Source organism: Pteropus medius, unplaced genomic scaffold (genome assembly GCF_902729225.1).
Source record: "Pteropus medius unplaced genomic scaffold, Ma_sr-lr_union100, whole genome shotgun sequence".
Taxonomy (NCBI): domain Eukaryota; kingdom Metazoa; phylum Chordata; class Mammalia; order Chiroptera; family Pteropodidae; genus Pteropus; species Pteropus medius.
In genome coordinates this window covers 20316242-20329117 of record NW_024340692.1, presented here as the reverse complement: position 1 = coordinate 20329117, position 12876 = coordinate 20316242, and the positions used below count along the sequence as shown (strand labels likewise).

Genomic DNA, 12876 nt, shown 5'->3' with positions numbered 1-12876 from the left:
GAAAACCCAGCTTGAGACTTTTATCTTGGAAGGACATCACTTCTTAAACAGTGTAAGTACTCAATAATTAAGATTTATTGAATCACATTTAGACTTGATCCACTATTAGGGTTGTCACCTATACTGTTGTCATCTATTTTATTTTACTTTTTGATCATTGTATTATATGATAAAAGAAAGTCTGTCTTTGACTCTAAATCAACACTCATGTCAATCATATTAGATAACCTTTCCAAAATCATTAATGAAATTTCGGTAGAAAAGAATTCAGAATCAACTTATTATTATTTTTTTTCTTTTTTAGGCAAGGCAACCCTTGGTTGACCTCACAAATTACAAGGACCTTGTCAGCTTACAATCTCTTATTTTTTTTTAGTTTTTGCACCTATAGCACCTGGTCTTCCTAGGTGGTCTCCCATCCAGGTACTAACCAGGCCCAACCCTGCTTAGCTTCCGAGATCAGACAGGATCAGGCTTGTTCAGGGTGGCATTGCTGTAGAAAGAATCAACTTATTTCATTACCAAAGAATACTTTTTATAACCAATAAAATAAATTTTAATTTATTGTGACATGGGTGTTAGACTGACCTTTAATAATATTAGTAAACAAAACAAAATAAAAAAAGTAACTGGAAGGGTATTAATGCCACCTTATTAGCATTCTTATTAATATTTCTGAGCTGCCCTTGAAAAGATATTCTAAAAGTCCTGTTCCTTTGGTTCTTAATTTTTTTAAATCACAAGAATGAAAATTTATGTCCAAGGGTGAAAGTGCTTAGAATTAAGCCATTGAAAAGGTGCTCAGCATTAAAAAAAGAAAAAACAAACAAAAAAAACCCCACCCAGAATATTGATCTGTTTGTTTTATATTTAATTTTAGAGCAAACTGATGAATAGGTTAGGATCCTAAAAATTTTTAAATAAATTTATCTAAAATATTATTTTCGTAAACAAACAAACAAACAAATAAATTATTGCCAAGAAACAAAGCACCTTAACGATACAATGATTTTCCTGAACAAATGTTACTCGATTCCACCAGACTCTGGCATTTGTTCATATTCAAAAACAGTGAAAATTAGGAACAAGAGTTCTTTTCTTTTTTAAATAAAAAAGTGTTTAATTCCTTCGCTACGTGCCAGGCACAACTTATGTACAAATTAGTAGGAATTGTTCTGTATAATAATTTCAGTATTTGACCGACAATGATAATGATACCAATTATTCATTAGAAACTCAACATGTTTACGTTCTTTAACTTTCTGTGTTATTAGATTCTGGAATCTAGAAGCCAGCAGGTGCTCGATAGTAAAATTTGACTTGAGCGTTCATTCTGTCTCAAGCTATATGATGAAACTTCTATTTGGGAAACTTAGAACACGCTAATCCAGTGTCACAGAACCAACATGAAGCATTGTTGAGAACCATGCCCTGGACAGGTGAAACTAATCATAATTTAAATGTAGTTTGATAAATAACTAGTTTTAATAATTTTTACTATACAAATAAAATACTACTATTGTCTGAATTGTGTATTCTCAGAATTAATTACAGGTGACAACACATTCTGATCCTATTTAATGATTCCCTTTAAAAAGTCTTTTTAATGAATGATCAAAATAGTGGATAATGTTTACTAAGTAGTAGACAAATTTCCATAAAAGCTAAAGTGAAAATCTAGACTCGTATTACATATAGCACTTCAAGTAAAACTACTGTTCTACAAAGGTTCAGTCTACATTTACACCTAGAATAGCACATATAACACAAAGTGGGCATGTATGTTCATTGTCATATAATATATGAGCACCAGAGAAATTGCAATAAGAGGTGAGGAAGGGAGTATCTTGAAAACCGGGTGCCTTATTAAATAACTGTTCAATCAAAGTTTCTAAAAGTTAGAGGGGCCTTTGCATGCCCTCTCTTCTAATCTTTCACCTTTTTAGAAAAGCCCCAAGAAATGGCGTCATTCATCCATTTCTTAAATTCTTCCAGTGCCAATAAACAAACAGATCAAATATAATAGCCATTTCATTATCAGGATGTGTTACAGTGGAAAAGCACCATTCCTTAGTCTAATAAATTCTAATCAGCATTTAAAAAATTATATCTAATTTTCAAGACTGAAAACCCATGACTCTGTGGTCTTGCTTACTATGTAGCTATTTGAAGATGAGGTTCATGGTAATGCAGAGGGTTATGACCAAGAGTGACAGTTTGGCTGCCTGGATATCTCAAATGGTGACATTTACTTTCGTGAATTCTCCGCAGCCCAGGGCCTGGTTTTCAGCTTTGTAGGCTCAGAAACCTGATCTCACCAGTGTTTTAGAGTGGATTCAGCCTTAGTATGAGGATTCAAGTTAACTAAGCTCACAAGATCTAAAGTACAAGACCGGAACGCCAAATTGTCACTTCAAAATGAAGAGCCTAATTGTGAATTGTAGTGGATATTTTTTCAGCCTGACAGTCATTAGTTGCTTCTCAGAGTCACGTTTTTTTTTTCTTTTTTTTTTTTTAATGTCTATGAGTTCAGGAATTTTCCTTCTTTAAATATGCTTAAGAGAGAGAATAGCTCCAAAGTCTGAAAGACCATTATGTGTGAATTTTATAGTTTAATTTTCAGAGTTCAATCTCATATCCAAGTTCTTGAAATGTAAAAGTTTAAAGAATATTACTGTGGTCCTCAGACACTGCTGATATATCCCACTACTTCAATTAATGTTATTCTCCCTGATACCTGGTAATCTAAGATATTCTCTAGAGCAGATATCACTATTTTCAGATAATATCTTAACTGTTAAAGAACATAAAACTCAATATATATCAGCCATTTCCTCATTTTACAAAAATAAGAATTTCTCTTATAAAAACAAATGTATAAAGATATTGTATTTTCCCATTTTTTTTCCTGGTGATACTTTAAAATTTTTACAGTTACACTTTTCCTCACACCGATATTTGTTTCTTTCAGTATATTTTCTTTTTGTAATTTAAAAATTACCTTAGAGTGTTTTTTTTTTAAGAATTGTCACTTGAAAATTATTTTACAAATAAAAGTTTTATTTGAAAATAATACTACTGCTTGTTCTACATCAGAATATGTTCTTTTTAGAATGGTTCTATGTTAATAAACTAAATTTCACATAGTACCGACTGTAAAAAGCAACTGGGGAATACAACAAATAATAATTTAATAAACATTATTTATGATGAACAAATTAACCAAAAGATGGACTTCTACTTATCTTTAGAGGCCCATACCAGATATCACTTCCCCTGTGAGAGCTGTCCTGACATTCTAATAGCGTCCCACTGTATTTTGTTCTGCTTTTGCTTTGATCATAGCTATTATAGCCTCAGCAGTTGACAATGCTTTATCAACCTAAACATCTTTAGGGCCCAGTTCTGTGCCTGGCTTTGAGTAGATGCTCAATAAATCATTAATTAATAAATGATTTCTATTTTGATATATATATCTATATATATATCACATATATATATCTGTAAAAGATCAAATCTTTGAGTCTGTTCTTTTAAAATTAAAACAAAATAGAAACATTTGTGAAGATAATCTTATTTTCATTTTCAAGAGTATTATCTTAATTTAATCTCCTAGAAATGAGTTGATCAATGAGTTTGACAAAATTTATAGAACAGGAAAATCAAATTTGGTTCCATAGGAAGGAGAGAAATTCATATGAAAATATTTTTATAAATGAGTAAGAAAACTAAAATAAAATAATATTTTGCATTTTTTTTTTTTTTGCAGCCATTAGTACTCATTTCTTTCATGCCAAGTAATGCTTATAAATGCCAAGGCCATTTAAAAAAGCTTTTGATGTTTCCTTTTTGAGGATAATTTTGTGCCCCAATTCAGAGAGTACTTTTGTACTTCTAATTTAAAATTAAAATATTGTATATCTACTATTGTCACATGATAACAACATAATCCTAATGAAATTCATGTAAAAAAAGAGGATGCTTAATTGGACATATATAGAAAAATTTTTAAATGTGACTTAAAAATGACACTGTAATATTCATTAAGAAAAAACTTTACTATGAGATAAAAATCTATGTAACAGTTTCCTTTAAGCATCCCAAATCTTTCATATGAACCACAGTGCCAGGATGTTGGATTCATATGAGTACAAAGTAATAAGAAGGCTAGTAACAAAAAACACAATTTAGTAAACAACCAGATTGATTTGCTCTTTCTTTGCTTATGCCTGTGATTTCTGTGAATTAGAGAAATATAACCCATGACCACATGATATGATAACTAATCACACACAAAATGACATCAACGAACACCCTGTCTAGTAAAGTAATTTACAAAGTCAGCATACCCAGCCAGTTAAAATATTCACTATGCAGAGGTAAACACAATTAAGTCAAAGCAAATTACTTTCATTCTTTTATAAGAGCATGTTTTGAACAAGTTTTTAGCCTCAGGTTTTGGCAAAAGGTGACACATTCATTTGACCTTTGGAAAGATATGCTTAAGTCAAGAATATCTCAATTTAATTTTAAAACAAAATTTATCGTATATTATACCTTTATAATTATGTTATATTCTATTTCCAATATTTGTAAAATAATCACTAACCAAGAAAAATACGTGCAATCTTAAGTCTAAAATATTATATCTTCTGTGTCATTTTAAAATGTTTTAAATGTTTACTATGCAAAGTATTAAACAATGTAGGTAAAATGTATGTTGAATAGCATTTTTAACACTTCAGATAAGCATTAATAAAACTGTGCTTATTAAGGAGACAACACATTTAGGACCTGAAATACTAATGTCCTCATAGGTATATTTTAAAGGTGAACAGAGCAAGCCAAAATTCTAAATGGTTTGCAATGCATAATAATTTTGCGACACTCTGATTACAATATTTCCTTTCATCCCCCCAATGCCATTAGTTAACCACATGGTTATTATATTTAGCTTGATTCACTGTAAATGCCGTTATAACACCTGTGGTTTCCCTCATTAAGAAATGAATGGATGGGGTCAGGGGTTGAAAGGGCAGCATATGCGCTATGAAAGAACTAGTTAACATAGCCTATTATATTGGTGCACTGGTAAATCTCATTTCTATTCATCAGATGATTAGTTCAATCAATATTTATTCCTCTATGCTCCCTTTGTCTTTTGCTACAAAGGAGACATCCTTCAAATTCATGGCATAAGCCTTGTTATCTATAAATTTGTTGCTTAATTTGAGAGGGAATATTTTATTTATTTGGCAGACCTGAATTCTTTGATTCCTTTTCCCTCTAATTATCATTAGGAAGTATAATGGAGTTTTGTGTAGATCATTTATAAATAGATGCTATTAACAGTTTCTTTTTTATTCGACTCAAGTACAACATGTATGAATGCTCTGGAAAGTTTCTTGTTTCTCTAAATATGTTTGAATTTGAAAGTCTGGATTGTGAAAGCAAAGATAAGAATGATTTTCTCTCTCAAATATTCATTCTTCTTGTCTGAGTGGGTGGTTATAGGCACATACATATACATATTGTGTATCAGTGTGTATCAACAGACGCCTCCAAAGACTGCTATTATCTGCTAGAGATTCTGTTAAGTCAGAGATTCTATTCAAAGTAAGATTAAATATTTGCAAGAAGCTGTAATTGGAAGATGATTACAATATTACAGGAATAATACTTTATGTGTAGAGAGCTCATTTTATGAAAGGTCATCATTCATTACATTACAAAAGACTTATTCATCTACTTAATTTCTATCTTTTAGATAAGAGTAGATGGAATAGTAAAACTATATCTAGAATAAAAAACCCTATATTAATTATTATGAACATTGTCCATTCATAATACTTTTCTGTGTATTTTAACATCACAATAAAATAATTTATTAATATCAATTACATTAAGTTAATGGCAATATAATTTAAAGCCTTTGTGTTTCTTTGTCTTTATGAGATAAATACAGAGGTGATTTAGACTTAAGAAATTCTCTTCATAATACTGGAATGATAAAAGATATGTATTTTAAGTCACCTCAATAACTAATAACTTTTGCACTAATAGCATACATGCTTATAACCTTTGACTTGTTTCAATTTGTCTAGAATTTGATGGTCTTAACTTTGGCATTCTTTCTCCTACTTCTTTACATAATTATTTATAAGTCTTGGATTTCACCAGTGTACAGTGGCACTGATATTATTGTTCACAATTTTAAACTTCACTTTATTTACAAATTTCTAGAACATCAGCAGACCCATATATGCAGACTTTTAAAATTTAATAACTTACTAGAATAATTTTTAACTTTGTATTAATTGACTGCTATAAAATGTACTTTAAATTAAAGGTATAATATTCGTTACAGTGAAAAAATCGATTTAATGTGTTGTGAGTAACACTTATTTTTAGGACCACTGTAGTAAAAGTATAGACACTACATAGGCCACATGACATTCCTAAAAGTGGATACAAGTTTATAAAATGTGAAATAATAGCTGAAAAAAAGTTTTACTTATATTTTATCTAGATAAACTTCCCTCAATGAATCATTTTAAAATCTGATGACAAATTCGTAAATGCTTTTAGAAAAATAGTAGGTATTATTATATAGTTCCAGTGTCATTTTCATGAAGATTGACGCCGAAACTTTATATTTTTTTTGGTGCTGTAAAAGCTCTGTTTCAGGTCTCATGACTCTGAAACACTTCAATTTAAAATACAATGTATGCAAGTACACCCTGAATAATTGCTTTTAAGGCAATTAATACTTTAGTATTTAACAAATTGTTACCAAAATAAATAAATGTTAACATTCTTTATAGATTAAGAGTATAATAGTGTTATTCATGTTAAAGTAAAACTTTATGCAAACCGCTTTAATAATGATGCAAGCAACCATTTTCTAAAGATTATTTAATGAGCAAAACCTATACCGATGCTGATGGAAGATCCAAGACTTCTAAGTTTTAAATGAATGCTAACAAAGGAGTTTTAATGTTTATCTTTCATGTTTACGAGGCCGGCTGCTCAAAATTTTTTGTTTTCTATTTCCATCCTGGTTTCCCAATTTCTGATTTTCTGAAAATACAGGAACCTAAAAAGCCTTAGTAGTTCTAATATGTATTTCAGAAGCCCAAAGATATCAAGCACTTCTGCAACAAGTACATAGCAATATGTAACAACATGTACTTGTTACAAATTGACCCAGGATGTTGGGGGAAGAGGGAGCAGAGCATCCCAAGATGTAACCACCTAAGAAAATATTTTGGTTTTGTGACTATATAGTTTTTCAACAATATTTGAGAAATAGCTTTAGGATTTTTCTTCAAAGTGTTTGAATGTTTACTTTTTGGGGGGATAACGACAGCTTTGTGATGATTACTAAATGAACAATTATTAATGGACTACTGACGGAGATGTCCTTCCAGCAATGTTTTTTTCTTTTTTCTTTTTAATTGTGGGAGGAGGAACGTTTGTTAGTAATATTTAAGTGAAATTTGTGCAGGAAGTTAAGATCAAGAACTTGTTTAGGAGATCTAAAGGCCTGGCCAGACTTCCGAGGGCTTATCATACCTCTGAAAGCAAAGCAGCCTTTTTTTCTAAAGTTAGCAATTAATACAAATTAACTACTTGAAAATAATAGACGAAAACTGGGCTTTAGAAAAGTCAAGTCCCATCCTTGCTTACAGCAAGTATAAAACCACATTTCTAATCCGCGGTGCCACAATCACCTATTGATTGCGACACTTATGCCGGTTTTTGGAAGCAGGGTTTTCTGCAGAGGCAGGGCTGAAAATCCGACCACATCTGTGCCCTTGAGTAATAAACAGCTGACAGGACTCTCAGGAAGGAATCTTGAAACCCACACCTCGGCTCACTCGTTTCTCACCTACTGAGGGACCCAATTACAAGTCCTTCCTTCCGCCTTCAGAAGTTATTCCCCTCAATAATGCAATCTCCGAAAAAGCGTTTCTAGAACTGACGCGGTACCTTTAGCAGACAAAGGGTGAGCCACCAAATAAAACCTCCTCCGCCCCAGGCCAGCCCACAGTAACCTACCGCGCTCCACCGAGACTCAGTTTCGCTGTGGAGCAGGACAATGACCTCAAAGATTAACCCCTTTCTTACCCCAGAGCTTCCCTCTGGATAGTCTCTTAATTATCCTAGACCTGGAGGGGGCGGGGTAGAGGTAATGGGTGAATTTATTGGATTGGTCCCAAGGGTAACCACTCATTCCTGGATCAAGTATTCGACGCCCCGACTTAAGATAGTTGGCAAACTGCAAAGCGTGGAGCCCAAGCCAAGGTACTGACTGGGGATGGGGTATGTGTAAGTGTGTGTGGGGGGTAAGGAAATGGAGTAGGCACACTGTAAAGCTGAACTCAAAAACCGACCTCCTCCTTCCAATACAGGCTGCTTAGCATCCCAGGCACAAGAGAAAGCAGATTCGTTTCCGCTCTCACTTCTCAAGTTCACACTCAAGTTCAATCCCTGACTCCCTCCTACAAGATGTCTGAGTAGTCTGGCTCTTTTCTCAATCCATCCTTAAAGAACAACCCCTGATGTCGCAGGAGGTCAAGGTCTGTAGGAAATGCCAAGCGATGGCAAAAGAGAGAGAGGGGTCAAGAAAGGAGAGACCGAGAGAGCGAGAGAAAGACCTCGCCACTTTTTAAACTTGCTTTTTCTCCAGCGCGTCCCACCAGGCCTCCTTAAAATAGAATTTGTAAGCGGTCCTGGGCAGCCTGGTGAGAGTGGCGCCCTCTAGAACGCAGGTATGGGCTTAGACTGGTTTGAGGCGAGCGCCTGTATTTAAACCTTTCAAAATGTTTGAGTCCCCAAAGCGAGCAATGTGGCAAACCCAAACTGTTGTTGGCAAACTGCTCCTTCAGGAGCAGCGCGATCAAGCTACATCCACTCTTGCCTCGAACTCTTCTTATTTTTACAGTTTAAGGAGAGAGTAAGCGGCTTTTATGTCCCAGGTCCAAAGGCCAAGCTGAGGTGGTGCGTGGTTTCAAACCTTTAAAACGTAAGAACTCAGCCATTGGAGTGTTGGAAGGGGAGAAGTAATGAGGGACCAACTAGCAGCCCCAGTCCCCAGGAGAAGAAATCTAAAAGAGAGCGGATGGTTGTGAGATGGGACAGAAAAAGAAACACACACACACACACACACACACACACACACACACACACGCTAGTATCCTGAAACAATTTGGACAGTGGAACATGTGACCAAACCCCCAAATGGGACACTAAACTGGAACCAGCTCGCGCTCGCCGGGGGCCCCACTCCCAGTGCGCTGGGTCAGTCAAGACCATCCCACCAGGACGTACCTGTTCTTTATCTTCAGCTACCTCCCTCCCACCCACCTTTCTGTACAGCCTCTCGGTTCCTCCTCCTCCTTTCCTTTTCTGCCACATCCCAGGGCTCAGCCCACTAACCCAGTCTCTGCCCTAAGCGTCCAGGCTTGGGGTTCACCGCAGCGGAGCGGGAGGAGCAGGCACACTGCACCTTCGGGGCTCTCCTAGAGAGGTATCGGGAGTTTGGGTGGCAGGCGAACACAGCCGGGTGGAAAGCGATGAGTGTGTTTAGAGCTCAGTTCTCCCAAGATCTTCCTGCCAATCCACCTGTGGCGGGGTCAGAGATATCGGAGGGTCTGGAGCTGGCGGTTTCCAACTTTCTGTTGCCTGGACTCCGAGAAACATGCGAAGGGTAGAGGAGACTCCCCTTCCCCCACAAAGAACGGCAGAGTGGCCAAGAAGAAAAACTGGGGGTGGGATGGGGGTGGGAGCGGGCTCCCAGAAGCTTGCACAGATCCCTACCACACGCGGGCACCCGGCCCGCTCTCCAAGAAAAGAGTGAAGTTGTGGCCAAGCAGAAAGTGGGGTAGAGCGGGTCCGGGAACAACGCGCAGGAAACCCGAAGGTCCCAGCACCACAGGGGAGAAGACGAACAAAGTGGCTCCCTAAAGCCGGCCCGGCCAGCCGCTCGAGAAGCCCAAAGTGCAGCAGGAGCAGGTGTCTCGCCCCTGTTTCTCAAGCGCCGCCTGGCAGCAGCCTGCTCGCCCAGGGGTCCTGCGGGCGGCCACCGTCACCACCTGAGGTCCTGACCCAAGGGAATCATACAGCACCACCTACTGCAGAGATCCTTTGAAAAAAGAATCTTCCCTATCGCGAGCAGCGCGGATTCTCTTATCCTCTGGAACTTTCTCCGCATAACTTTTTCAGAGTGGCGCTTGTCCCTGGTCTGCGCGGGGTCGGGTATGCGGACCTAGTCAGGAGGCAGCGCTAGAGCGAGAGACCCGCACAGGGCGTCCTGCCCCGCTACACCTCCCCTTTGGCTACCATTCCCACGAAGGGGCGCGTTAACCAGCCAGAGTGCTCGTGGGCTTTGAAACCTGGACAGTGTGTGTGCCCTCGCGCTCCCGCGCCTCCATCCGCAGGTGCGCCCCGCACGCCCAACCCCAGCTGGCAACGACAGTGCTCTGGGCATCCCTCTCTTGCTTCTCCCTCTATCCCGCGTCCGCTTTCGCACGCGAGAGTGGCACGCAAAAAGGTTCAGTGTAAGTCGATTGGTAAGAAGCAACTAGCGTTGCTTCTCTCCAAAAAAGCGCCCTCCCGCGTCCCTTCAGAACTCCCGAGAGGCATCAACACCTCCCCACAACTTTCTACGCCCAGACCATTTGTAGCCGACCTGCGAACACGAAGTCGGGAACTGCGCCCCGCCAACCTCTTTCCCCTTTGGCTGGTGCGCTCCCCTCCCCCATTCTCCCCATCTGGCTGGAGTTAGCCCGACCCTCGGAGCCTCGGTGCCTGCGGGCTCGCTTACCTCGCATGGTGTGGCCGCTCTCCCGCTCCGCGTAGTCATGAAGCTGCTCCCAGCCGGAACCCCGGAGAGCCCAAAAATCCCGCTCAGCACGAGTGAAGAAGGTGGTCGGCGAAGAGCTGCTCCGCTGAGAAAACCATCCCTTTAGGCGGACGCCGTGGCCGGAGGGTGACGTTTGCCGCCGCTGCTATGCTAACAGTTTTGACGACGGTGGTGGTGACTGTTTTGATGGTTGTTTGGTTTGTTTGTTTGTTTTTAGGAAGGGTGAAAAAAAAATGTGCTGGCTGGCTGATGCCTGGGTTTTGTTTTGCTTTTGTTTTTCTTTTTTCTTTCTCTCCAATGTGCTTGCTTTTTTAAAATGCCACCGCCTCCGGCTCAGAAGATTTCTTTTGTGATCACTTGGACTGAAGAGGAGGAAGGGCAGCAGCAGGAGGAGGAGTTGGTGGTGGTTTTGTTAGTTACAAAGAAGAGGGAGAAGGAGCAAGGAAAAAAAGAGGAAACAGAAAAGAAAGGCGGTGTGGATGGCAGAGCATGTGCGTTTTCACATGACATCTGTGCCTGTTAGCGGATCCACAATGTGAATTTTCACTGTGCGGTTACAGGGAGGAAGGGAGCGAGAGAGAAAGAGAGGAGAGAGATGGAGAGAGAAAGCCGAGAAGGGGCTTATACGCGGGGGCGGGTTTGGCCGGGACTTCCAGGCCCCGCCTCCTGTCAGCCTCACCACCAATCAGCGCCCGGCAGCGCTTGGAGGGGCTGGGACCACAGCAGAGGGGACCGGATTGGAGGCAAGGGGCGGGTGTTAGGGACACTGGAACTGAAGGCGGCCGGGGCTGGAACTGGGTATTAGAGACTGTTCTAAATGTGCGGAGGGAAGGGCCAACAGCGAGAATCCGGCAGATGAGCAGGTGACATTCACTTCCGATTCCAGGGGGAGGGAGAAGACACTAAGCTGTCCTTCGGAGGCGAGAGACGCGGGCTCTTCGGGTCCCGCGTTGCTTCTCTCTCTGGCAAAGCCTGTGGGCCCCAGATAGTTTTGAATTTATGGCAGCGCTCTGCAGAGTCCCTTTTCCTTGAACTCCTTATGTCTGGCGGGAATTTCCCTGGGCAGGACGCTTCAGTTCTAGTGGCAGAATAATGCAAATTAACTTCCATCACTTTGAGCTCAACTAAAATGCAGTCCCATGCAAATAGGAGTCCACTTCCTTTAAAACCATCTTTCAGGTGCTTCCTGCTTCCAAACAGAAAAAACAAACAAAAACGAAACACTGAGATGTGTTTTTAAACATTATTTTAAAATTTTTAATGCTTTCGTCAAAGAAATTGATTTTTATTATCATTTGGAGACTCTCCTGGCGTTGGGCTACACAACTCAAAAATAACAGCCCCAACTGGCAATGTGGCTACCTTAGTGATGCAAGCTAAAGGGCAGAGGCCAGAATGTATAATTGCGTGGTGCTGTTAATTTAATAAAGGTGCAGAGCTTTAAGAGAGAGGGACTGTTAATTCTAGTTGCTTAGAGAGGACATTTACTAATTTAGAGGAGATGGGCAATTAAACTTAAGTTATTTATATTCCTTAGGTAAAAATTATTGTCTGTGACCATTTACTTGTATTTTGATAAAAATCTAATGTGCATATCAAAACTGTTCCTTTGAAAGTTTCTCTCTCTTTGAACAAAATAAACATATCATACAGATGATCACATCTACTTTCCACAGTAAGGAACTCGTAAATATTTTGGTTAATTGGTCACCTTAAAAGACAGAGAGGTAAAAAAATTTGTCTCATCCACTCAACTCAGTCTTAAGGCATTGAAGTGTCTACTCATGAGCATACCTGTTGGTAGAGCTGGCCTGATCATCCTTTAGGTACCAAAATAATTTGATTTTTACTAGTATGTATTCATATTATGTCATGTAACACAAAATGCAATGTAAAATTGGCAATTAATTAAGTAATTAGATAACTTTACACTGCCAAGTAATTTTTTTTCTCTCGATTAAATAAAAAAATGGCTTACTTGCTGAATCTTCACTGGTGTTAAATTGACT

At 38.8% G+C, this 12876-nt stretch overlaps 1 protein-coding gene and 1 pseudogene across 1 annotated transcript in view; both read right to left on the bottom strand.

Annotated features, from left to right (window-relative positions):
- RORB (RAR related orphan receptor B) overlaps positions 1 to 11488 on the bottom strand; it is a 175857-nt gene extending 164369 nt beyond the window's left edge. The window contains exon 1 of the mRNA XM_039842388.1: positions 10829 to 11488. Within this exon, the coding sequence (XP_039698322.1) occupies positions 10829 to 10835 (7 nt within the window). The 5' untranslated portion in view covers positions 10836 to 11488. The remainder of the gene's footprint in view (positions 1 to 10828) is intronic.
- On the bottom strand, positions 383 to 501 carry LOC120600036 (uncharacterized; annotated as a pseudogene).
- Positions 11489 to 12876: the final 1388 nt, after the last annotated feature.